Source organism: Mytilus edulis, chromosome 12 (assembly GCF_963676685.1).
Source record: "Mytilus edulis chromosome 12, xbMytEdul2.2, whole genome shotgun sequence".
Classification (NCBI taxonomy): Eukaryota; Metazoa; Mollusca; class Bivalvia; order Mytilida; family Mytilidae; genus Mytilus; species Mytilus edulis.
Window position 1 is genome coordinate 45,393,662 of NC_092355.1, and position 27,484 is coordinate 45,421,145.

Consider the following 27,484-nt stretch of genomic DNA (forward strand, 5'->3'; position numbering starts at 1 on the left):
CAATGAACCATGAAAATGAAGTCAAGGTCAAATAAAACCTGCAAGACTGACATGTAATCATAGAATATTTCCATACACCAAGTTGACAAATTGCACATAATACTGTAAATGTATTAGAAAAAAAGACAAAAACTCAAAAACTTCTGAATCAAGAAAATGTGGTCAGGGTTTGACGACACTTGCCAGTTGGATATGTACACCTTACATTCATTCCAAACACCAAATTTAGAAGACCTATTGCTTATAGTATCTAACATATGGACTTGACAGCCAAAACCTAACTTTGTTCACTAATCCATGAAATGAGGTTGAGGTCAAGTGAAAACTGTCTGACAGGCATGAGGACTTTGCAAGGTACACACATACTAAATAAAGTTATCCTATTTATTACTCATAATAAGAAAGAACTTAACAATACAAAACATCTTAACTTCTTTTTCAAGAAGTCACTGAACCATGAAAATGAGGTAAAGGACAATGGACTAATGACCGACTGAAACTGTGTAGCATAAGGCATCTATAAACAAAGTATGAAGCATCCAGGTCTTCTACCTTGTTCAATGAAAGGTTTTAAGAAGTTAGCTCACGCTGCTCCCAATCCCTCAGCAGATCAATATCCCTATGTCAAGCTTTCTGCGACAGTCGCAGGTTTAACAAAAACTAGAAAAATGTTTGTTTTAGACCAATTCAGCCCTTAATTCCTGAACAGTTTAGGCAATTACCCCCCAAAATGAATCCAAAACTTCTACTTGTGGTATTGAACCTTCAGAGAAATCAAAATACTTATGTACACAATTTAATGTTCTGAAACTAGTGAAATGATTGTTTTGATCTTTTGAGCCCTAATTCCTAAATGGGACCTCACCACCAAAAACGATTCCAGACTTCCTTTTATGGTATTGAACTTTTTGTTTAAATTTAATTGAGACTCTTACACCTTAACATAAGTTATGGTCCATAAGCCAAACATCTGAGGACAATGTGAAAACAGCATACAACCCCAATTTTTTTTTATGTTGTAGAAAAAATACTGGCAAACTTTTAATAGCAAGACATGTAGCTTAACTTGGACTACTCCACGGACTAGCAGAAATTGCAAATAATGTGGACATTTTATTTAAGATATACTGAACCATCAAATTAAGTGTGTGCATAAAACTTTTATAACTGTACAATGTATATGCATATTGTCAATCTTCTATAGGAGAACATAACGTATGATGATGATGGTTGTTTTTCAATTTTCTTTAGAAGCATTACATAGGGTTGATTGGATAAAATTTAAAATATACAAGTACTATTATTCATTTCAGTTTTTGATCAGTTGAATTTGGACAATTTGAGTCTTAGAGGATTAATAAAAAATCACAATGACATTGAAAAAAAAACTAAGAAAAGTTGGGTTCACAGTCCTTGTTTGGGCAGTATCATAATCCAATGATCCAAAGTATTGTGAAATTATGAGGATTTTACAGGGAAATCCTAGTTGAGAAAAATTCCATGAGAAAGATTTTTCTTATTTTCTCTAAAATTGTAGTCAAAAAAGATTTAGATTAAAAAAAAATAATAAAAAACATTGGGTCACTGTGCATTTTAAAGAGATATTGCTCCATCTGCTTAATTATTTTTTTTCGGAATTCCAAGAAGGGGAGATAACTCTATCCAGATCTATTTGCAAAAAAGATAAAAACAGAAAAAACAACTCTTAAGACACTAAAAAACAATCCTGTTTTAAAATAATATAAGACTGATGATGGTTGTATATCAGTGTTTATTGTAGTCTAATAAGCATTATAATACTTTGTTACATGTAGCAGCTATATTGTGGGTCTATTACTCTATGTACAATTATCTGCACTTGGCCTGCAGTTGCACAAGCCCATATATTAAATTCTGTATTATTGCATCTGGGATCAATAAAGTTTCATTTTATAATCACCATTACTTTTATTTTAGAATTCTATAAATTATTCTGACTATGAAAGTAGTTTTTATGAGGAAAAATAAACTTCTTTTGTAGGTTAAAGTTTGGAATCCAGTCAAGTTATTAAAAGGAGCTTGTCACTATTTTTTTCAAATGATGTCTCACTTTTGCAATTATTGCTTTTATTGCATAAACAGAAAAATTATAAGAATTTGTAAGAAATCTTTTATTTTGTTGGTATTTAAAAGCTTTGTTGATTCCATTGTAGAATTTAGATAATGAAGTAAATATTGACTATAATTGTCAGACAAAATAAATAAATGCCAATTAGAAAAATATAATTAACAGTTTTAAGACATCTATAAAAGTTTGTACTTAGATACACTTTCCACTTACAATCCTGATACCTATAGAATCAGGTTTTTTTTAATTTCACTTTTAAATAGCACACACATTCTATTACTTACTGTATAATGGGGAAATTTTAAACCATTGAATTTTTTCCATGACAAAATGTTAATAACTAACAAGACCCTTTAAAAAAGCATTTAAAACAAATTTGGACTTTTTAAAAAAAGAATTATAATGTTTGCTTCCTTTTGTCAGTCTTTTTTATTTTTAGAATTTAGAGAAAATTAAGTGTTCATGGAATTTATTTGTATCAGAAAGAAGGTTAAATCATATATCAATGTTATTTTTTCAATAAAAAAATACTAAGTTTTGTAAGAATAGGACATAATTAGGTTATATCAGCCTTGTTAGGTTTTTATTAACTCAGAAAAGATTGAAATTCAAGACGTCTATAAAAAATTATGTACCTTTAAAATTACTAAATAATTAGTAAAATAAAAAATAAAAAAATATCACTGATACAAAGTTATCTTTATATGAACAGATGACAGATGATTAAACAAAACATATGACTATACAGTATTTACAATTTGGTATATAAAGCATAAATTCTATCATTTAATAATATACATTGAAATACATTCCAAAGAGCTGAATACTTACATTTCTAATGGTACAATTATCTATGATAAACTTGACTAGCGTCAGACTTTCAATATCTTAATATCCCATAGGAGTTGGATTTTTTAAATTCAAGACACTTTTAATGCAAAAGTATTTTCTCCAATGCTATGACTTTTCATTCTTTTATATATTTTGACATAGGAAGTTTATGTTCCATTACATATTTAGGTATTTTTCTTGTTACAAGAATTGTATTCTATTAATCTTTTCTACTATAAGGTGCCTATAGTGCTTAGTGAGAAATAGAATAAATGTAGTGAAGCAATAATAATGCCTTAAGGATCAGTTACATCAATTTGGTGATTTGAACTACCAGATGTTTGTATACATTTGCACTAGTCTTCATGGCTGTCATGCATCTGGGTGGTTGATAACCCAAATATGGGACCTCCCACCAAATTCATTTGTAAAATGTCCTTTGCAAAGTCCTCTATGAATGATGACTTTTTGAAGACATTTTTTTTTTTTAAAGTAACAGAATGTAGTTAATTGATTTTTCATTTCAAGGTCAGCATATCAAATTATTCGACATGTATATTTTAAAAAACAAATGCAAATATTTAAGAGAATTAAAAAAAAAAAGAAGGTTTTACTTCTTTCTTCTAATAACAGAAGTATATAAATAAGCAGTCAATTATTATTGAGACATAAATACTGAGACAAAGTTCTCTAAAATGCAATGTACCCAACATTGTTGAAATTATAAGTCATTCACAGGATATATACCCTGTTATTTAAGTAGAGAAACTACATAAACAATAACACATATTATATCACAGTCAACAGCTTTGTATTTATTATAAATTTCATATACCACAAATTCCTTTTATTCTTGATATTCATCGACATGATTCCTTTTACTGTATTATTATAGCACAAAGCCTCATCTCACCAGACTCTTAATGACATACTGGTATTTCATCCATTTTGACAAATAACTAATAATGTTAAATTTGTAAATCATTACCAATTTTATGAACTATAGTATAAACATTAAACCTTTGTCAATACATTCAATCAGGAGTAATATAAATCTATACCAGAATGTTGGAGTATCACAATCCTACTACTTAACATCCTTAATGTTTTACATTATACATCAGGTGTTCATAAACAATGATGGGCAGTATAGTACCAATTATGGCAGAATATTCACATGTAGAATCATGATTTTTTTTCAATGATATGTGATGGTGAGTACGTTTCTCTTTCACTAGTGAATTCTGTTAGTTAATAGTCCTTTCTCATCTTCCAATAAGCATTCGATTCTTTCTCGCTACAAAAGAAATATCAGTTCATTAATTCTGAGGTATTGTAATTCAACAGTTTGGAAAGATAATACTAAGTTGTCTAACCAATTGTCTTTTTGAATGATGAAATATGAGATATGAATAAGGCCAGGATTTTTTAATTTGTTGGTTTACGGATCCGCCGACCCGATTTTGCCGATTCCTAGAATAAAAATAAAATTGACTTTTCATGCTTTTTTATTCCCGCCGACCCAAACAAATACATTATCCCTGAAAAATAATTAAATGATTCTTTTTTTATGAAATGAAATGCATGAATCACTAACAAAATTGATAACACTCTCTGTTGTGAAAAAATAAAACTTCCAGTTTACGTTTCTAAAAATAGACAAATCAATTATAACTGACCTTGAAATGGCGTTTACGCAAATAATTTTGCGGAACGAAATCTGTGTTTAATAACAGACTTCCCGGTGTCCTACACGCTCCCTTGGGCGGTGTTGGGTGGGGATTGTTCTGGTGGTGGGATAATATTGTAAAGGACACATCTCCATTAATCCTTAGGGAGTGTACATGGATACGCTGTACCCTTGCAGTCAATCAAGGGGTGCGTCTAAATTGGCGGAATCTCAGTACATACATGTTTAAAACCCATTACACAATAAGTTCGTTTCCCTTATTTGTCATCAGTCTGTAAGATGCATAATCTCATAGAAATAGACTTGTCCAAATGTGGACAGGTGGAAAGCACCTTGGAAGTAAAAGTTCTGAATATCAACAAGTCATTTAGAATTTTCTTGTTTCATGGATAATAAAAAAAAAATATCGTCCATTTGGATAAAAAACGGGAATGCATGACACTAGATTATAAACCCGATATTCTCGTTTTTTCCGTGGACGAGTCTATTACGTTTTTGACACGTGTGTTGAAACTTATTTTCGTACGACGTTTTTTACATTTTTTTCTTTATCAGTTTTCGTTTTTGAAGATCATTACTCACCAAGTTTTCTGGAATTGATTAAGAGCTACGCGAATTTGCTTTTCTTTTGTTTGTGAAAAGACGATTTAATTTCGTCTTTGTCTGTGAACACCCCCCTTGTTTACGGCAAATCATTAGACATTGTCATGCGATATTTATGACAGCTGAGCAAGAATATTTCATCGAACTAAAATTTGAAATGAATACAAAATAGCATAAAAAACATTTTGTTAGAATGGTTGAAAGGTATATTTATTTTGCATTTTCTTTTCTGTCTTGAAAGATATTTTTTTTTTCTTTTTTTTCCCGACCGACCGACCCGACTTTTTCATGGGGAAAATCCGTAAACCAACAAATTAAAAAACCGTGGCCTAAGGTTGATAAAAGTTTTTAATTAAATAAAGATTTTTTTTTTTTAAATTTGCGAATCCTATTTAAATAAATATAATAAAAAGTAATGGTCATTGAACTTTTAACGTTACTAATTTATACATGGAAAAATATTATATTATGTTTGAAATGAAAGAAAATCTAAATTATTGATTTTTAGAAAATTAAAATTCAATTTGTATTTTGTTGCTTCACATTAAAATATGTATGTATCTGAGTTATCTTCCCGAAGAAAACAAAAGGTTTAAAATTTTGAATTTAAAAAATATCTTTATTTAGGTAAAAGGAAATGTAACTACATGTAAAATCTTGAATAATTTGTAATAAGTCTGATACATTTCAGCCTGACAGTAATAAAATTATGACTGTTTAAACATGTTATAAATTTTATTTATTACACTATTACTTTATGATATGGTACAAAAATCAACCAAAAAATCCATTCCTTATGGCCCCAGATGACTTTTAAATGTTTATATCATTGAAAAAGCTACACATTATCTCCCTTTGGTGAAAATATGCTATTTTTTTGGCATTAAAATTGAAAGATCTTTTTTAATTTATTGATGACCTATATTTTGTATATTTTTTTTCAAAATAAGCTGTACTTAAACTAAGATTGTAAAATTTAAGCCCTTTCTTTAATTCAATTCTTTTATTATTTCGATATTACCTCTATTTTTCCACTTAGTTCAACAGAAAAAAAGGATCTTAACAAAAATGCATGCTTCTTTTGATGGCAGATTGTGGGCTTAAATAAAGGGTGACCCCTTTTTTATTTTTATTTTTCTATTAAGTATATGATAAAGTTCATTTATTGAAAAAAAAATAGTGAAATCCTATATTTTAAAAAAAATGGATTTATACCCACGAGCCCCCTTAAATAATGAATCTTCTGAACTTTAGAAACCCTGTTTCTTTCTGCCTGAAACTTCTACTAACATTTAAACCAGTATGTTCGTCTCCAAAAACTTTAACCAAAAAGAACAACATTGTTAATAATTTTACCCATTACCAATTTTACAACAAACAATGTATCAACAAAAAAAGGCTTTAAAATTAATAAAAAATATCCAAGTTTCTCCCTGTTTTAAAAAAAATGGCCATCACCACCAATTGAATTCAGTTGTTGTCATACACTAATTTAACAAAAAACAAATTAATAAAACAATTTCTGTAACTTCTTTTCTAGTCAGAAACCAACAATTTTCTATACATACCCGTCTAGCTTCATCAAATGCATTCAATTTCTAAATATAACATCAACATTTTTTTTTAATTCAATATCTTTAAGTACAAATGTATAAACTTCCCATCTTTGTAAAATATGCTTTTTCTCCCCTTTCTATGTCAAATTTTTGCAAGGGAATTTCCTATTAATACTTAGTTTTATTTTCTAACCCTCTTTTTAAATTGTTTGATATCATCATCAGCCTTCAGCATATTATATAAAGATAATCAACCTTGTCAGAAAGTAATAAAGACCAAAGTGAGAGGTCTGTTGTTTTTATAGTCTAGATCTAAAACTTGCCTTAGTCTGCTTCATATATCAAAAATCAAGCATATCAAAAAAATAAAACTTACATCTAAAGGCATGAGTCTGTCTCTTCTATCTCCTCGGTCAGGATATGCCGGTACTAAGGCTTGTAAACGAACAGCTTTTAAAGCTGTAGGCTGGCAAGATATCAAGTGACTGATTTCTTGTGCCTAAAAAACACATTACATGTATGAAATAATATTAATAAATTATCATTTTTATAATGCACTACAATGTAAGCGGTCTCATTTGGGGGTCTGATCCCAGATCCCAAATAATGTTTTGTCAGAATCCTGTATCCCGCTAATCATTGTCATAATAGCGCATGAAAGTTTCCATGTCCTGCATGACTTCTTTTCCTGTTTTCACACTAAATTATTTGACTTTCATGTGTCAGGCTTAACAAAAAATCAGTCAATGCCACATCACGCTTAGTCCCCAATGAGACCCACAATGTAGTAATCTAAGATAAAAATATACTAATATTTTTTTGTGTTTTTCAGATTATTTTGTCATTTGATGTGCTTCATATCTCATTTTATTCATAAAAAATAGACAAATGCACATATTTCATTTCATATTCAATCAGTGTCAATTATCAGTTATTATTAGTTGTTAATATGACCATAAATAACTTATCAATTTATTACTTTATTTACATATAGCCATTTTTAGGCACATAGAAATAATCTGTCAAAATATTTTTCAAGACTGAAAAATTAAGAATTTCTTATGAATAGATGTGAAGAATTGAAGAATGTAAAAACATCTTTATGGCTTTGCAAACACATAACTCATAAACAAGATTTTTTTAGTTGAACCAAACACATAAACAAGATTTTTTTAGTTGAACCAAACACATAAACAAGATTTTTTTAGTTGAACCAAACACATAAACAAGATTTTTAAGGAGATTTGTAATTTGCCTTTTCTATTAAATTGACAGCACCATACCTTTGCACCTTTTATAGGACATTTGAGTTTTTTCTACTGTTCTACATAACATTTTAGTGTTAGTGCTGTATGATTTCCCTCCTCATTTACTTGGACAGGAAGATATTTGTGACTTTTTGTGTAACCTACTTCACATGTACAATTTATATTCCTGAGAGATTCCTAATGACTGAATAGTTGGCCACCATGCTAGTGTAAGATGATGACAAATGACAACACCTTATCAAATTAAAATTAATTTATAATTACAACCATGACTCTTTAGTCAAATTCAACATGGACTAAAAACAAACAAAAAGCACTTGTCGATTTCACGTGTCCAAAGTATCAAAGTTTACTGGCAAATGTCCATGGTGTTTGGAACACAAATGTCCCTTAATGTCACATGTAAACAAAAATGTGTAAATATCCAGTGCCCAGAGTTAATACATATGTTCACACTTGTATGTTCTATTGTACTTACCCGATTAGCTTGGTACCTTAATCTCATAATTCTTAATCTGTTTCTGGCCTCAGCAGCTCTACAAAAATAATAATTATTCTAAATCCCAATAAATGGTATTTTTTTGCTTTGTGTTGTTGTTTTTTACAGCTTATTTAAGTAAAAACTTTTCAACAAACACCAATAAAACAATCATTCCTTTAAGATGGAACATAACACAACACAGGGAGATAACTCTGTATAATTAGCTGAATGTTTTAAATGCATTCTGTATTTAAGGAAATATCAAGTTTCTCAATGATCAAAATTTACCAAACTGCTATATATCCAATGAAATTTTTCCAACAAAGAGTGTGGTTCAAATTTTTTTAAAATTTTTTGTCAAATGGTCAAAGCAAATATTTTGTTAATAATTTTATGAAAATTAAACGAGCCATATAAATTTTAGCCAAGATATTTGGTACCACCTTAAAAGGGAAAAAAAGAAGAATAAAACATTTCAAAATTTAAGACTATAAAAGAAATAAAAACAAATTATCCATCATATATAAAGTTACACAGCGTGCAATTGTCCTAATACAAGAATTTATCGGGTCAATACAATTCATATTGGGTGAGGCAAAGCCAAGCACAATATGAATTTTATGGACCCGATAAATGCCATATTAGGACAATTGCACACTGTGTAACAAATTTATCCTGATTTTATAACATTGAAAATTTATATATTCAAATTCAATTATTATGACAATATCAACAAAACATATATATTTAGATATATTTAATCTAAAACAGTGAAAAATGAAAAATATTAGAACTATATAAAGCAACTATTATATAAATAAAAAAAATTATTAGATGATCAATGGTAAAAGGGAGATAATTCCAATTTACATAATAAAAAAATGTACTGAAATTTATTAGGACAATATCAGCCAATCAAATTGGGAGAAATTACTTTATATCAGGAAAATAATCATTATTCTGTAGTGTAGGTTAAAGCTTATTTAACACACTGTAATGGTTTTTATCTGTGTTTACATGTAGTCTTACTTGAGTTGTCCAATAAGTTTAGCATGTTTATCTCTCTCTGATATATCTTCTTCTGGGGTTGATGCATGATCTCTGAAAATGATATAAGGAAATGTGTCAACAATATAATTCTACACATGTAGCACCAAACTAAGTTTCTTCAAAAAATAACTATAAACCTGCAACTTTAAGTGAAAGCAGAATGGTTTACTAAAATGTGAAATGTATTAATGCAATTCTAATACAAGCAAAGCCTCTATCTGGAAAATGACTTCTATATATATAAGGCCAAGACCAACTTTACTGGTGAAGGAGAAGTTAATAACGCAAAAGTGGTCTATTCTGAAGATACTTTACATCTTTTGATTTGATTTATTTTGTTTGAAATGGGTCTTTCATACTTTTTATTCTATATATATATTACAATACTCATAATAATTGAAAAAATTCACATTTTAAAGGAAATAAAAACAAAATTTCAAGTAGTTTCTGAACCATGAAATTGAGGTCAAGGACAATGGACAAATGACACACAAAAACTTTATAACATAAGGTATCTGCATACATGATATAAAGCATCAAAGTCTTCTTCTTTATGAATTATAAAGCTTGATATAGTTTACATCGCCACAGCCTGATAGTAATCGTTTGCAGGCCAGACAAAAACCTGTATTCAGATCTTCAAAATTTCATTTCACAGACTTTTTAAGGACAGATACATATACCGGTATATATCATATAATTTAAGATATATGTATATAACAACACGCACCTTTGATATTGCTTTTTCCTATCTGTCAACATCTTCTTAGAATATGCCATACCCTCTGTTGCCTTTTTTGGTGGATCTTCATACTAAAAAATATCATAAATGTTCATTTCAAATATTTACATTAGTTTCAGGATGTTAAAATGAATTTTAAGGTGGTACCTAACACTACAGGGAGATAACTCTGTAAAGTCAGCTAAATGTTTTAATTACATTGTGTTGTAAAAGGATTATTAAGCTTCTCAATGATCAAAATTGGTGTTTGTCAAACTGCTATGTAACCAGTGTAATTTTTCAGACAAAACAGTTGGTTCAAAATTTTTGAAATTTTTATATTTTTGTTCAAAGTTAATACTTTGACAAAATTTTATGAAAATTAAACGAGCCAAATTAATTTTAGTCCAAGTGTTGGGTACCACCTTAAATCATATGCATGTATCATTGATAATACAATGTAAAAGAAAATTGAATGTTCATCATCAGATAATTTTACATTTAAGACATAAGACTTTATAAGGTCATAAAAACTAAAAAACACAAAAATAAATCTGACCAAGATTTCTACACTGTTAGGAAATGCCTCTGCTGTTGTGTAAATTAATATAAAAATGTTAATTGTGTTAAAAAATGTACTACATGTATAATCAAAGTACTGTATGGTCAAAGTCTCTTAATTCCTGCAAACATGGTTCACTCAAAATATATTAGGGTAAAGAAGGATCAACTACATGTATTTGGTACAATGGTAAAAACAAGTGATGAAAATACCATGGCACAAGTAAAGTACATTGGTCAAAACAAGTTTGTTATTTCTTTCATAATTGGTCTCATAGAGGATTTACTTGCACAAGGTGTAATGAAAATTAAAGAAATTAAGACTTATAGACATACAGCTAAATATCTACTTCTTTGTTGAGGTGCCAATTTTTTCAAGTCAGCTGCATCAATTTTCTTCTTGTTCTTGGCTCTGAATTTGCCATCGCCATCATCATCTATAGGTGGAAGATCCTATCAAATAGAATTTTTGTAGATATGTATGAATGCAATGTACATGTAACATAGTTTATATTAACTGCCTATTTGGAAGTCCGTGCCAACTGAACTATTGTCGTACCACATACAATATTTTTTCAATTGTGGCATCAGACATTTTGTATTATAATGTCAAGATTTTACAGGAACCTGCAATTATGGCGGACAAATAGGCCAGTTTCAGGATATGTTTCATGCGCGGATCCGGGGGTTGGAACCCCCCCTTTTTTTTGGACGATCAATACATTTGAATGGGGACATGTAATTGGAACCCCCCCCCCCTCCCCCCTTTGTCCTGGGTTAGGAACCCCCCCTTTTTAAAACGGCTGGATCCGCCCCTGTGTTTTTTAGAAGAATCTCTCATGTGACTTCCATTACCATGTGACTTGTCATTTCCAACACATGTTGAGCAAACAGGTAAAAAAGTTTGATTTTGTACCGCACAAAATATTTGCATAATTTGGGAAATTAAATCTTATAAGATGGTCACCCTCCCTCAGTCTTTTTTTTCTTATATGTCAATAAGGCTTCAATACTGAAAAATACATATTGATGCATGATTGACAAAACAATGATACAAATTAATAAAAATATTTAAAAACAATTTTAACATGACTTTGTTTAATAACAATTTAAAAATGTTTGTATGTTACACAGATTGTGATTAAAAATATATGCATTTAATGAACATGATTTGGTTTGAATTTGTTTATTTGAAGCTCATGAGAACAGTTGGTGTTTAGCTGATTTCTAAAGCTGTAAACAACAGTGGCGGTTTCAATAACAGTTTGTGGTAGTATAAAGTTCTAGTTGTGGGAAGTACATGTATGACTAATTGTTCATGTATGTGTCCTTGAAAGTTTGGATATGTTTGTCATCTGAGTATGGTTTTGTCTTATTCTGCTGTCTGTTTGTTCAAGAATATGCCATGGAATGACTACAAGACAGTGTATTAATAGACATTTATTAGTATTACTTTATAAAGTCGTATGGGAATCAAGATTACATACAGAATGACAATTATAAATGTGCTGGAAACTTTTCATAGAGCAATCTGGTAAATGATGTCATAAAGGTGTTAAGGAACTGACCCCACTGACATGTCTAACATATCGAAATGACTTCAACGAGTGCCAATTTGACTATACCTGGTGTCGATTTGACCAGAAAACGAGTAAACAAGGTGAACTTTTGACGAGACTTCGGGATATAAACAACCATTGCAGAACACGCAAAAGTAAGAGTTTCTGCCTTTTTGTCTTTTTTTTATAATGTAGCAAATGATATAAATTCAATGTATGCAAAAATAATCTCACCGGCATTTCACTATGTAATAGTAATGACAGCGAACAAAAAAAATAACTACATCATCGGAAAAGAAAATTGTAGCTAAATAGCGGCCATTTTGTTGTATGTTGTCTAGCAACACATGCGCCCTCTCGCGTGAAAGGCCAAATTTATTTCCGCTAAGAAAGTCTTAGTCTACAAAACGATTATTACAAATAAAAATTAAACGTAATAACCATAATTCATTTCTACATTGAACATTTTCGTGGACAAAATTTTGGATTGCTAAAAAACATATTTTTAATAGCATAAAACATCAACAAGTTTAAGAGAGGCCTCTAAACGATGAATCAATAAAGACTGGAGATCGCAGGACAAGTTTCTGTACCTGTATCTTCAACTCCAATATAGAAATCGAGTAACCCACTTGAAATCACAAAACATTGTACATTGTCATTGATAAAAAAAACTTGTATATATAAATGACTGATTGGGGTGCACGTCGATTCGTAACCTGGTCGTTTCAAAACTAGTCGATTCGTAACTTACTAGGTCGTTTCGTACCTGAGACGTTTTGTAACCTTATATCAATATATAATAATAATCGGGGATCTCCATGGCCTGTTTAACGATGGCGCCCCGCCATCGTTCAAATGTTTTGCGCCATCGTCAAATGACTTGCGCCATCGTTAAATTATCTTGCGCCATGGTTAAATTGTCTTCCGCCATCGTTCAAAACTTCATCGTTTTTTGCAGCCCGACGCCTTTTTTTTATCGATTATAATCAAATGCATGTAATTGCATAACCCTTAGGCTTTTTATGTTATAATCCAATACATTTCTAACGCCTGAGGGATTTCCGGATTAAGATCGCTAATCACTTAATTGTACCTGAGCTTGTACAGGTAGATCAACAAACCACACAGGAGAATATTATCTGAGGATAGACGATCCATTTGTCGAATTAATCAACTAAGTTTCAGCAAATGATTATGATAATTTAGATTAAATATAAAACAAATACATCCGGTTTCTACTCAGACTCGAAAGATGCATGTTGCACAGCATCAATTTGACAGATAAAGTCATTAAAAACGTTTTCAATTGTCAATGTTTGCTTTACAAATCTCTTTAAGCTTTTACATAACCCGTACGAATGGTTTTGTTGTTGCTGCAAATCAGCCATACCGGTAATGGGTTCTGAATTTGACAACTGTCCATGAAAAATAAGCTCTATATCATATGATTTTTAACCCCCATAACAATTACCAAAAATACAAGAAATCTACATGGGGACCTTCATGACAGCTTTTGGTCATTCTCGACTAAAGGGGGACCATGAAGACTTGGCATTTGAATGGTTAAAAACGGCAATAAATGAAAATATTGATACTTCTAATTCTATAATGAAAATTCAAATAAATATAATTTAAATAAGCAATGATATAGCATGTTCACCATTCCTTGTATAGATGGATAAAATACTTCCGATCACGCTACACTGTACAGCGTAGGCACGGTTTGTAATGTGAAAGTTCCTCCATCGTTCAATTTTCATCCATGGAGATCCCTAAATAATGAGTCGTAGGTTGCTTTAAAAATTATAAAAAGACCTATTGATGTACATACATATCTATATTAGACCAAGGTAACAAACGTGGTAAGCATAAGCTTTATTCTCATGATTCTAGTGAGGGTTTTTCTTTCACTGTTAAACATTCAAAGGCAGCAAAATGAAAAGACCTGGTGGTGGGAAGTGTACGAGGTAAAAATAACAGGTGTCCAGCAGCGTTAGCCAAATAGATGACAACTTTGTTCCAGGCAAACTACAACATAATCATTCTTCTACACCTGGTTCAGTGGTTGCGGCCACAATTTCAACAACTGTCAAGGCACACGCGGCATTACCAGCCCTTGCTTTTACTGGGCCGGATCATCAGAGATTGTGACGACAGTTCTTATAATACATCAGTAGCGGATCCAGAACTTTTCCTAAGGAGTAGACCGCTGACTGACCTAAGGGGGGCCCGCTCCAGTCATGCTTCTGTGATTTCCTATATTATCAACCAAATTTTTCCCACAAAAGGGAGGGCCCCCCCTGGATCAGCCTATGCACATGCTAATGTAAACCTCCGCCAACGCCCGTCACCAGCACGGGTGAAAAAGGAGGAGGGTATTGCAATTTGCATGTAAAAGTGAGAAAAAAAGTAGAAAATAATTATTTTTAGGTTGTGTGCCATAGGTCATGTGCCATTAATCAACTTTATCAATTTACACCTACTATAACTACTTTTTATTACCTGTCATTAGTTGTCATAAAAACATTTAAGCTGTCACCGAGCGTAATTACCAATTAGCCAATAATTAAAAAGATTTAAGAAAGTTTAAAATTAAAAACATTACAATATTGTTATTATTAGATGAACAATTTGATCATTTATAAATAATAACTTTTAACTGTTTCATTTAAACTAACACTTTATAACCATATATAATTACACCAGGTACGAAACATCTCATCTCAGTAACGAATCAACGTAGTTTCGAATCGACCAGGTACGAAATGACCAGGTTACGAAACGACATGCATTCTCTGATTGATATATTATATATATAACTTCCCTTGAATTTTTACTAGATCAAATTTTTGTTGGCTATTGTCAATCTTAGTCCTGAGGACTTGGTAATTTCTCTGGTAAAGTTTTAATCAATAATGTTGTTTGCTTTGGAGATTCTGTATAATGTCAGGTTGCCCTAACTCTCATGGGGACTTACTTTGCACCACTTATTGAGGACCTGTTTCGCTATTGTTGACTGAAATCAGTAAAGACCCATCGGAACATCTTCTTATTTAAGGATCAAACGGACAAATATGGCTGTATTTACATGCCAAAAATTACTCTGAGTACAGACTTACCTGTGAAGATGGAAAAGTTTTAATGCCTCACGCATCCACTAGATATAATAAAGTTAAATGCATTTTGTGTTTCAGAAAGATAAAATCTCTTTTGGATTTTGATGGGCATTTTTTTTCCTTCATGCAAAAGGTGTGAAAATTAACTAAGTTGTGGTACAACTATGAGTGCTCCCTCAGGTAAAAAAACGGTTTGTATTGTTTTGATTGTCCTTAATTGAAATGGACAACAGGTATCTTCACAACTATAGGTGAGTTAAAGAGTCTATCTGAGTCAATGAGTGGACAGTATTAAAGTAATTCAGTGTTTATTTATTTTTACACCTTCTGCAGAAATGAAAAAAAAATGCCCATCAAAAACCAAGAAAGATTTTATCTTTCTTAAACAGAAAATGCATTTAACTTTTATATATCTAGTGGATGCTAGGCATTAAAACTTTCCAAACAGCACAGGTAAGTCTGTACACTGAGTAGTTTTTGAGGAAAATACGGCCATATTTGTCCATTTGTTATGATGAACCTTAAAAAAATAATAGCACTAATAGATATTTAGATGATATATTGGCTCTCAATAATGAAGACTTCAGTATAATTTTGTTTTTATGCTCTTACTTTTCTTTATGATTTTGGCAATATTTTCTATAAACTATCTCGGAAATTTTGTCAAAGCTTCAATGAATTTTGGTGAAATTTGGTTTTCATTTAGATGTCAGAATCACCCCCTTCTCCAATAGAAAATAAGCATATGAACACAATTGTCAGCCAAATGTGTGATATATTTTTAGAAAGTCAAAGGTAACAGCTTTTAGATGTGATAACTGTCGGCATCTTTTACTGTCAGGATTAAGGGAAAAAAAGCATTGATATTTAGGAATTTTTTTAGAATTTTCATTGAAAAAAAAGCCCAAAATCAAAATGGCTGCCATTTCCATAGTAACAAAGCCCAAAATTAATTTCTAAAGTGTTAGTTGTTAATTATGTTAGTTATGTAGTATGTGTACAAAGAATGGTAAAAATCTGTGACATAGGTGTGAACACTAATTTTGGTCCTTACAGAGAATGGCTCTTAAGTCGTCTCAACTAAGTGATATGAAACTTAAACACAATGCTTATTAACACAAAAACTCAGATCAAGTACAAAATTGGATAGCGTCTATGTTACAGTTATGTTTGATAAATAAAGAATCCTGTCACATTTTACTGAAAATTATAGCGATGTACCTATTTGAGCATAGTTAACATCTAAACTTTTACTGTTAACCCTTTCAATGCTACACAAAAAAATAGAAAAATGGCTGCTGCTGCTGCATTATTTTTGTGTTCATTCATTTGAACAGTATTTTCCTTTTCAGACTTGTATGATACTATCTTTTTATGCCCCACCTATGATAGAAGAGGGACATTATGTCTTCTGGTCTGTGCGTCAGTTCATTTGTCTGTTAGTCCGTCCGTCTGTCCCACTTCAGGTTAAAGTTTTTGGTCAAGGTAGTTTTTGATGTAGTTGAAGTCCAATCAACTTGAAACTTAGTACACATGTTCCTTATGGTATGATCTTTCTAATTTTAATGCCAAATTAGATTTTTTACCCAATTCCACGGTCCATTGAACATGGAAAATGATAGTGCGAGTGGGGCATCTGTGTACTTTGGAAACATTCTTGTTTATTATAAGACATTGAAAGAGTTACAGACAAAGTAAGTGCATGAAAAATGCACTGTAATGTTAAGCAATTAGTTTGGTAAAATTTGCATTTCAGGTAATTGACAGTTAAAAGGTGTAAATTTTTGTATTTGTGTTGAATTTTGAATAAAAACTACTTTCTATCTTCATTTATTATGTTGTTTTAGGTATATGTCATACATGTATAATAAAGAAGACACCAGTTGCTCGAATCGTAGTGTATTGCACCATACACAACATATAATCTAATCGTGGCTCCGTCCTCAAAATTATCAGTCAACCTTGGTTTCCCCCTTTTTCAACGTCTTGTAAAGATCCATAAAATCATATTTCCCACACAAATTGAATAAATTAAACACATTGAGATAACAGGAAACCTTTTAACTAATCCTCGTTGTCAGTTTCGCCATGAAAATGCAGAAATATTTTCCATATTTACAGCGTCTTTTCCGATTTACGCCATTTGCATTTGTCAAAATATTTGTTTTTATTTCCTTCTATTTTCCTTCTGCTGCATATTTTTACCATAAAAATTCCTGGGATTTCAAGCGCACACTGGACCTTGTATATCCTTGATTCATATGAGGAAAAATTAGAGCATATGCTGTGAATAGCAGTGGGGGATGGTGTACGTCATCGCGGCATATGCCGTGTAAAGCGTTGAAAGGGTTAACAATCATTTGAAAAAACCTTACTGTTTTAAAGACAGTGTTTCTAATAAACTGATTGAAGATGAATCCTCTAGAAGTCAAATTTTATCTTTAATTGAGTGTTCATTCATTACAATGAAGGACATGAAAAAGATATGTAGAATTATAATATAATGCAACAGTTGCAACCTGAATATATTTGTTAGAAAGATTGTTTTATTATGTGCATGATGTGTGCATAAGAATTTCTTGCATATAATTTGTATTTGTCACTTCACAAAAGTCATTATATATTTATTTCTTTTTCAGAATTACGGATAAAGATGTTCAAAGTTGTGTGGAATATAATTAAGTCAATATTTAGTTTCATATTCCGTATATTTTCTCCATTGAAGAGATTGATCTGTAGAAGAAAAAGGAGAGATTCTGATTCTATTTTACCATTAGCTAATCATTATACAATACCAGAGGACTTTACTACAATACCAAGTAATCAGGTTAGTGTAATAGTATTTTCTTAAGCCTACATTTTACAATTCTATTGACTTGTGTTATGTTTAATGTCTGTGTTCAGTTCTCAGGTACTACAATGTAAGTGACTGTCCTTTTACCGATGTATCTTGGCAATTTTGCAATCATTTATAAACTATGTAATTTTTCATCTTGTAAATTTAACAATACTTTCACTTTTTCAGCGATATTTGAGAGATAATTGTTACATGTACAAAACTTTTAAAATAAAAATTTGTATATTAATAATTTAAGTTACAATTGAACTTAATCAATGTCTGTTTATCCACTGCAGTCTGAACTTCAAGCCTGGGATAGTTGGGAAGCTGATGAAAACAAACAAAAATATAATCAGAATGGGAGGAGCTATCCACATGCCAATCATAGACAAACATCACATGAGGAAGAGCCTGAACCAGATTATTTTACAGATATGGTGCCAAAAATTAAAAAGCAGAAAAAAGTAATAAAAAATACTTTATTTTATATTGTAGTAGAAAATGTAAAGATTTTTTTTTTTCGATATCTGTCAGACACATGGCCTATTAGACCACTTTCGAGTTCATCCGTCACCGGAAAAAACTCGTCAATTATACGCGCCTTTATCACCGTCATTTGTGCGTTTAGGGGCGTCGTCACTTCCATTCCAATGTTGAGCGAGTGGTTGGAAAACTATAATTCTATATTGTACGAATTATTCGGCAAATTGAATCCTCAAAATTGACAACCAGCACTGCTGTCATTAGGGAATTGGCAATAAGTACCTACAGAACAACCATTATTTCTAGTTTATCCTTCACAGTGACGATCACTAAGACGCTTGATGAACGTAAATAGTGCAGGGATACAGGCGAGCCCCTCGATCTGGTAAATGACGTCATAAAGGCGTGTATAATTGACGAGTTTTTTCCGGTGACGGATGAACTCGAAAGTGGTCTTTTGGGACTCATCTTATTAGAAAAAGTATACACTATTCTGGCAGGCATTGTATTATAAAGATTAACTACAATTTCTGTTTGAAAAAAATTTTAAAGCCACAAAATCAAATGTTATCATAATGCATTATGCTGTGTAGGTCCAGTTTAGTAAATGTATGCCAGTTTAATGGTCCAGTAACTGTGTAATGTGTAAAATGTTTTCATCTTTTTAATGCTTCACACAATGCACTTGTGCCTTTTAACTTTTTATTTCAAGATTGAATTAATCTAAATTATTATTTTTACTGACATACTCATCTATAAAGGTTTGCTTGACTTTGACCTATAAATTATCATGATTAAGTGGTTTAAAATATAGTTTTCAAGACTAATTAGTTTTTCTATTAATACAATTTGTAGAGTCAATGATTTTTTTATTTGGTGCATAAAATTGCTGAATAAAAGCACATTTTTTTAGGACACCTGACTTTGTATTTAATTTCATAGTTCAAAAATTCAGTTTGAGTTTTCAAGATAAATTAGTATCCAGTAACTTTAAGCTTTAGATCTAATGATGTTCAGGCCTCACACGGGCGTATGACATTTGTGCCGATTTTGAAAATTTTCATTCTTTCATTTGCGCCGATTTTATATTTACTCCTAATTAGATTTACAGGTAAGTTAATACTTGTACATATACTGTACTATACCATTGATAAAATCTGGTTATAATTGTTGTTCATTTATGTTTAAATTACTTTTGATTCATGTTGTTCTGGAACTTCGTTTTAACATGATGGACATATTACACACTGAAACGAGCCGAGGAGTCAATTCTTTAGTCATCGAGGGCCATACATATTGGAAGGTTAGTGTCCTGAAACATAACAACATATCTTACAAATGTACCATAAATCGTGTAAAACCATAGTCACCACGGATTCTAGTGTCAAAACACTGATCGAGCATAAACATGTGGCAGATGTCCGAAAGACAGGGGTTAAAGAACTACGGGTACTGTCAAGGAAAAAGTCTGGAGGTGTATCTTCTAGGCCTTCTTCCATCTCCCTTATGAGCAGGGGACAATAGTTTTCCCGTTTGAATGGTTTTACACTAGTAATTTTGGGGCCCTTTATATCTTGATGTTCGGTGTGAGCCAAGGCTCCGTGTTGAAAGGTCGTACATTGACCTATAATGGTTTACTTTTATAAATTGTTATTTGGATGGAGAGTTGTCTCTTCCTATATCTATGTTATGATTGACAATTCATTACATTTATACAAATGGCTAATGGAAGAGGTCTAAAATGATAAAATAAAAATAACATGACTTGGATAAAGAGTTCCCTCATTTGCACTCATACATCATCTTTTTATATCTATTCACCTGTTATTTACCTGTAAAAAAAATCGGCGCAAATGAGAAAAATAATCGGCGCAAATGAAAGAAAAAATCGGCGCAAATGCAAAACGCCGCCTCACACTACTTTGATTGCTGGGTGGTTTAAGTACAATGCAGTACATGTTTATCTATTGTAATCACTAGCCTGTCAATACTAATTTAGAGAGTCAAAACCTAGCTCATGGCCAGGTGTTTTTGACTCCATGCTTTGAAGCATTTCTAATGTGATTAATATTCTTAAGGTTGTTACAAGTTGTTGTAAATGGCAAATAAACATTATTCTAGAATTCTGCAGCTGGAGTCAAATGAGAAATGAACTTTATTGTTAATTCTTGTTTCCACAGGTGTTTATAGGAGGAAATAAGAATTCAAATAAATCTTCCAACATGTTTGCAGTAAGTAATGATGGACCAATTGTTACAGTAAGTATAACATATTATTATACTTCACTATAATAACCACTAATCAAATAATTCAGACAGTGTTATAGTCAGGATTTGAAAAGGGCAGGGTGCTAGTCAGAAAAGGGGCAATTTAAAGTGTAAATGTCATTAAAAAAAGCACAATTATTTAAATATTAACTATGGTATAATCAAGTTTTTGTTAAAATTGAGTAATAATATTTAACATTTTTGGCACTATCTTCTCTGTTTAACTTTAAACATCTGCGGTCATTTTATTTATACACTCTTTCACTTCTATTGAGGCCTTAGTCTATAGTTTTATTCAGTAAGTAACATTCTCTGCCATTTAACCTAGAATGTGTAAACGTTTGGCAAGCAACATCAAATGAAAGATTTAAACAACCTTTATCAACTGGCTTTACAGTCCTTGCTCAGTTGCTCTTCATACAAAATTTAATAATTATTACATTAATGCACTTGATAAATCAATTATTAGAAAGTGAAGATGTAAAAAATAGTTTTCAAAATATTTTTTATTTAGATGTTTTATGTGAAAATGATTTAATGTAATACTCTGATTTCCTGTTCAGGAAAGAATTACGAATTTGCTGGTATTGCAAAGGCAGAAATGCCGTGATTTTCACCACAAAAACGGCTGGCGCCTGAGAAACGACAGAAAAAAAGCAAGGGGGTCAATAAAAAAAACTTTGTAGCTAGAACACTGACAGATATCACTGTATGCTTCATTCCTTCAAGGAGAATAACCCCTTTTTCCTGCGGCAAATATCACATCGATGAAATAACTGTTTGGGCATATCTTTGTAGCAAACACTTGCATGTCAAAATATTAATTAGCTGGTGGCGTCATATCGTTAGTTCTGTTTGGAAACTATGGCAACTGCCTCAACATTTTGCTCGTTCTCCAATCTAGACATTTTGAGACACAAAGATTCAAAAAGTGCTAAACAAGTATGCAATACGTACAGATATATGAAAAATCTTGACTTTTCTAGTAAAAGTCTAGAGAAAATTTGCAAGCTTATGTCAAATTTTTATGTTTGGTCAAGGAAAATTTAATATGTATACCCAAAATTATTAATTCTTTTTTTCTGTCATGATGTAATACTTCTTTTGACTTGATCATCATTTTTAAGAATAGGTGAATTCTGTTTTATATTAATTAAAGAAGGAAATTTATGACAAACTTAACATTTTCATTGAAATAGTGTATTTTGATATTCTTTAACCAGTTGCTTGAAATAACTTCAATTTCTCATTGAGTTAACAATGGTATGAAAGGAGTTGTTACTTTTAAGTTCTAAGATTGTTATCAAATATTTAATGCAATTTTGATATATGGTATGAAGATTTTTCAATTTTTCTTGATGTTTTTAGGGATCTGAATTAGGAGCATGGGATGATACACAGACGACTGGATGGGAAGGGGAAGGAAATGAAGATTTATCAACTCAAGCTGATGCAGAATTAAGAGAAAAAAGACGACAAGAAAGATTATATCAACAGCAAAAGAAAAAACAGGATCGAGACTCATCAAAAGGAATTCGAAAAGACAAACACTTAACAGCAGTTAAATTATCATAGCATTGTATATTAATGTCTTCAGTGATATCATTTCTAGTATGGGATTGGCAGTCTTAGAAACCTTGATTTTTAAGACTTCATATAAGCAAAATTCTTTGGCAGTCTATATATGATCCTGTTAATTGAAATTGTAACACAAAAAAAGTCCAATGAGATTTTTACCAAACATTTTATGTTGATTGACAATTTGCATTTAGTATGAGAAGCATAGGTCCACATAAAGGTGGAGAAATTTGTACATGGGGCATCTTTCACCAGTCAGTCCAGATGTTTGAATATCAATTATTACAAAGGCAGATAAATAGAAGTTTCATTGTATAGAGTGTTCAACTGGACACATACTTTAAAAAAGGGATCAAAAAAATATTAATCATACAGTAAATCTATTACTTCCTTAATTAATACTTCTGTATGGGATACAAATATTATCCTCATTATTTTTGTTGATGGATATTGTCTGACATGAACTGTCTGTTAATATCAAATTTTACTGTGAATAATATTTTGATTTAAAGATTTGTCTTCTTTTATTGTTTTCACCTTTAGTTTTGTTAGCAAAATGGTAGATTTTAGGCAACATATTACCTACTTTGTGTTTATTAAGTGTATGCATGATAAGAATTAGGTCAAGTGATGATATTTATAATGAAAGTTTAATCATTTTTATATTTTTTTAGAAAAATATATTTTGTGTAAGAGGGATGTTAAATGATACAATTGAGAGATTCAAGACTTAACAAAATTGTCAGCATTTATCTTCACTTTCATCGAGGTTCACTGAAATTTGAATTTGAAAGTATGGAGATGAGGTATGATTTCTATTGAGACAACTATCCACCAAGAACTTGGATGTAAACAACAGGTTACTGTACATAATTTAGCAATTTGACAATTGAGTACCATATTTCATTGATTAGCTATGAATGGCCAATTGCAATGGCTTTTTAAAGATAAAAAATGTGAAGCAATTTAAAAAAGAAAACTATTAACTAACTATATTTTACTAATTATCATCTTTTAAACAAAAAACAATCATGATAGAGGAGAAATAATGATAATCATAGGACAGGCACATAATGTGGCAAGGTTAAACATGTTTGTTTGAACTAAAACCTTCAAAAGACTGTGATATTTTTTTCTTTTAAAGAAAGCAATCTGTCTTAGTTTTTGGGAAAACCCTATGTTACTGACTTGATATCTAAATCTTCCAAGACTTATCACTACCTCTTTGGTACCGAAATATAGTGCATTGATCAAAACAGTCTATATATCCTATCCATTAACGTTTCCAGAAATTCATCAATGTAATATATACTCAGATATTCAAGTCACAAAATGATGTTACACTTGTCAAGAAAATTACATAACTTTTAATAGGTGCAGGAATCTAATATCTGTGCTAAACATATAAATGATGTCATTGTTAAAGTCATCTTTAAAAAATGGAGTTATCTTCCATTGTCAAAATTGTGGTTGAATTAACTACTACTAATGCTTTATACAAAGCAATGTTAAATTTTACTTCCCACTGATAAAGTAAAGCAATCTTAACCATTCAGTGCTTACAAGCACTTTGGGTTTTTTTATTGAAGAGACTTTTTTTAAATAATATAAATATTTAAAATCATGTTGAAGAATTTTTGCAGAAGAATGTGTAAAGCCGAATTAAGGAATATATTAATTATGATCTTTAAGAAGATTTAATTCTTCAAATTAAAAGATAGATTTGTCTGAAATCAAAGGATATCTGCATCACCCAACAACAAATGCATTGTGGCAATTAAAATGTACAGAAAATTACATGAATGTGACAGTTGTTTATTGTTTGTCTTTTGACATCTTTATTTGTCTATGGTGTTGTTTGTACTTGTTTTTATCATCCTTTTTGTTTCTTAAGTTTTGTCTTTGCGAAATCTGTTAAAGTTTCTATGCATTGCGGAACTTTCAAGAAATGTACAACTTAATAATTCACACTTCATTGATTTATTTTTCATATAAGACAACAATGTATTACTTTTCTCTATGTGTTTGTTCATAGATAGTGATAGCAAGAAAGAGCAGCAAAATAGAAATCTACAATTGAATCATCACTGCCATTAAATGAAGTTTTATTTTATCTGAAAAAAAATTAATAGGTAATGTATGAATATTTGACCTACTAATGAAAAAAACACTAAATAAATGTAAGATCTTCTAAAAAGGCAAACATAACTGAGTGCAATAAAGAAAAAAACAAATATAAAAATGACATATTTTTTTTTTACATATGAACAATTCACTCTTTGGACCCTCTTGTTTTCTTGCTAGTTGTTATACAATTTAGATCAATTAAATTTATTTAGATAACGGTACAGTTTCATTAATTATTGGTCACATATATATAGTTCACATGAGTCCACAAAAAAGTGTGCCTGAAAGGAATTAAGAGAGGAGAAAAATTTACAGATTTTAAAAGTCTGAAAAACAAAATGAAAGGAAATATCAATTTTATTTAGGTTTAAGAGTTCTACAACTGAATATAGATTAGAATCATCTAGCTCTGATCAAGTATTCTATGATTTAATGTTAACCAGTGTCTTTTATATATATGTCATATATCCAAGTGCAAACAAGGATTAAGTTTTCTACATCTAAGTCAGTAAGTGTGAACAATGCTCAAATATAGTGGTGAACATGAATTGCAAACCCTTTTAAGTTTGAGCGTTATCCACTCTCATGAAAGAAGTGTTATATTTTTGTGACTTCACATTGCATTATAGATAAAAAAAATTAAAAAAATTAAAAAAATTGTTTTAAGTATTAGAGGAAACTGATACCTGAATCCTGATTTTCAATTTAAAAGTACATATTTAATTTTTTATTGTTTTTATTATACATTTTGAAATGTTCTTGACATTTATGTATAAACCATCAGACATTCATTTTGAGGGAAATTAGGTTATGTTGATATTTTTGTATATTTTTGTCACATCGCTGCTTGTTTAAAAATAAAATACAAGAAATACCAGATATATGTATTTTTATGCCCCTGTCTCTAATCTAAGGGGGCATTAAGTGTTACCCTTGACTGTCCTTCCATCTTTCAGTCCATCTTTCCTTCCATCTGTCTGTCTCAAAAGTATTTTCACATATCATAAGCAAGCATGAGCTGGGGCGGACACATTCTACTTATCTTTCAAATAAATCTTGCTCTTACTGCACAGCATAATATTATTCCCTGTTATCAAAGACATATAAAGCAATTATATGTCTCTGCTGTTATTTACCAGTGATGTAAAATACATTATAAATTGTCCATTTTTGACAATTCCCTGTGTCTGACAACTGGTACTGAATAATGAGTCAAAATCTTGAATTGCTGTGTTGCAATATTTGCAATTCAAATCAATTTATAATGTTTACAAAGTAGATGCAAAGAAATTGCAATAATATGAAGGGGAAGAAGAAAATGATGTAAGCATTTTTTTGTGAAGTTTTAGGGATCTTAGTCGAAAACTCTTGGAGAAATTTATTAAAAACAATTAATAATCTGTTTTGTAAATTTTGCTTATCCTTATTCTTGAAATAAGTGTAGTAATAATTATTCTCCAATAGCAGGTGCACAACTTGTGTACTATCTCTCTGTGAAACATAAGGAGTCTTAATTGAATGAGTTTACTCTTTCATAAATTCTGCTGAAAAATTTCCTCTAACAATTGATTAATAGCAGGTGCATTGGTATAATATGTGTGCATCTTCCTGCCAAGTTTCATGGACCTCAGCTGTAGGACTGTTTGTGCTAAGCTTTATATTCCGGGGGTTGAAGACTGTATATAGATGCCATTATCTTTTGTCATATGTTCTTTGTATTTGACCTCAATTCATGGCTCAGAATCTTACTGCTAAATTTTTTTTCAGTCTTCTGGTTATTGGAATTTCTTACTCATTATGAGCAGAGGGGCATCAGTAGCCGAGTTCGAATCTTCCATGTGCCAGGTGCACTCAACTCCCATTTTAATTAGTTAGTCAGTTCCTACTGAAGAAGAAGATAGGTGGTTCCCTTCGACTACTACTTCCTCCATTTATAAAAACTGACTGCCTCGGTTACATTTAAAAGAACAAATTTATAAGATTATAACTCATAAATATTAATATTATTACAAGTGTAGGTTATTTTTGGTTGAGTATATACGTTTTTGAATTGGAATTTTAAGGGGAGGTAACTCTGAAACGGTGTATTTTCTGAAGGAATCTACATAGAATTTTCCTATTTTGTAATGAAGCCGGAAAAACTAGCTGTCAGCTACATCCAGTCTGATTTTGTTTGATGTTTTTCTGCTTTGTATCGATTTGATGGGTTAAGCCTTTTTGAACTGATTTTTATACGATTTAAAAAAAATGTTGTGGTTGTATATTGGCATCATGTTGTTGTCATCTGCATCGTCCCAAATCAGTTGGTTTCCTGACAATAACTTATGTATAAGAATATAGAAATCAATGAAATTTAAACAGAAAGTTTATAAACACAAAAGGAAGGTTGGGGTTAAATTCGGGGGTTACAGTCCTAACAGTTTAGGAATAAGAGGCCCAAAAAGGGATTTTTTCTAGTTTCCAGACAACAACTTGCTTCATGTTTAAGTATATGGATCTCTCTGAAATTATACCACAAGTTTCGATAACAGAAAGGAATGGTTAGGATTGGCTTTGAGGGAGGGGGAGGGGGGTTATTACTTAAACCGTGTAGGAATTAGGGGCAAAACAAATTTTCCTGGTAAATGGACAATTTAAAAGCAAT

General features: G+C 30.9%; 2 protein-coding genes across 5 annotated transcripts; one reads left to right on the forward strand and one right to left on the reverse strand.

Annotated features, from left to right (window-relative positions):
- Positions 1-1,751: 1,751 nt before the first annotated feature.
- Positions 1,752-12,782, reverse strand: LOC139498587 (uncharacterized). 2 transcript variants are annotated; one of them, XM_071287043.1, is made up of 8 exons: positions 12,662-12,776; positions 11,205-11,321; positions 10,317-10,399; positions 9,566-9,637; positions 8,534-8,591; positions 7,164-7,286; positions 6,800-6,829; positions 1,752-4,235 (listed from the first exon to the last, which is right to left on the reverse strand). In XM_071287043.1, exons 1-8 carry the CDS (start codon positions 12,665-12,667, stop codon positions 4,173-4,175), a joined length of 552 nt encoding a protein of 183 aa, XP_071143144.1. In that variant the 5' UTR covers positions 12,668-12,776; the 3' UTR covers positions 1,752-4,172. The 2 variants fall into 2 exon arrangements, with proteins under 2 accessions (XP_071143144.1, XP_071143145.1); XM_071287044.1 differs by lacking the exon at positions 6,800-6,829 and having other exon boundaries at positions 12,662-12,782.
- A 74-nt stretch (positions 12,783-12,856) lies between these two features.
- Positions 12,857-25,717, forward strand: LOC139498586 (receptor-binding cancer antigen expressed on SiSo cells-like). 3 transcript variants are annotated; one of them, XM_071287038.1, is made up of 5 exons: positions 12,857-13,022; positions 18,186-18,373; positions 18,682-18,849; positions 21,049-21,126; positions 22,504-25,717. In XM_071287038.1, the coding sequence occupies exons 2-5, from the start codon at positions 18,200-18,202 to the stop codon at positions 22,708-22,710; spliced, it is 627 nt and encodes a 208-aa protein (XP_071143139.1). In that variant the 5' UTR covers positions 12,857-13,022; positions 18,186-18,199; the 3' UTR covers positions 22,711-25,717. The 3 variants fall into 3 exon arrangements, with proteins under 3 accessions (XP_071143139.1, XP_071143143.1, XP_071143140.1); XM_071287042.1 differs by having other exon boundaries at positions 12,872-13,050; XM_071287039.1 differs by having other exon boundaries at positions 12,883-13,077.
- The last annotated feature ends 1,767 nt before the right edge of the window (positions 25,718-27,484 follow it).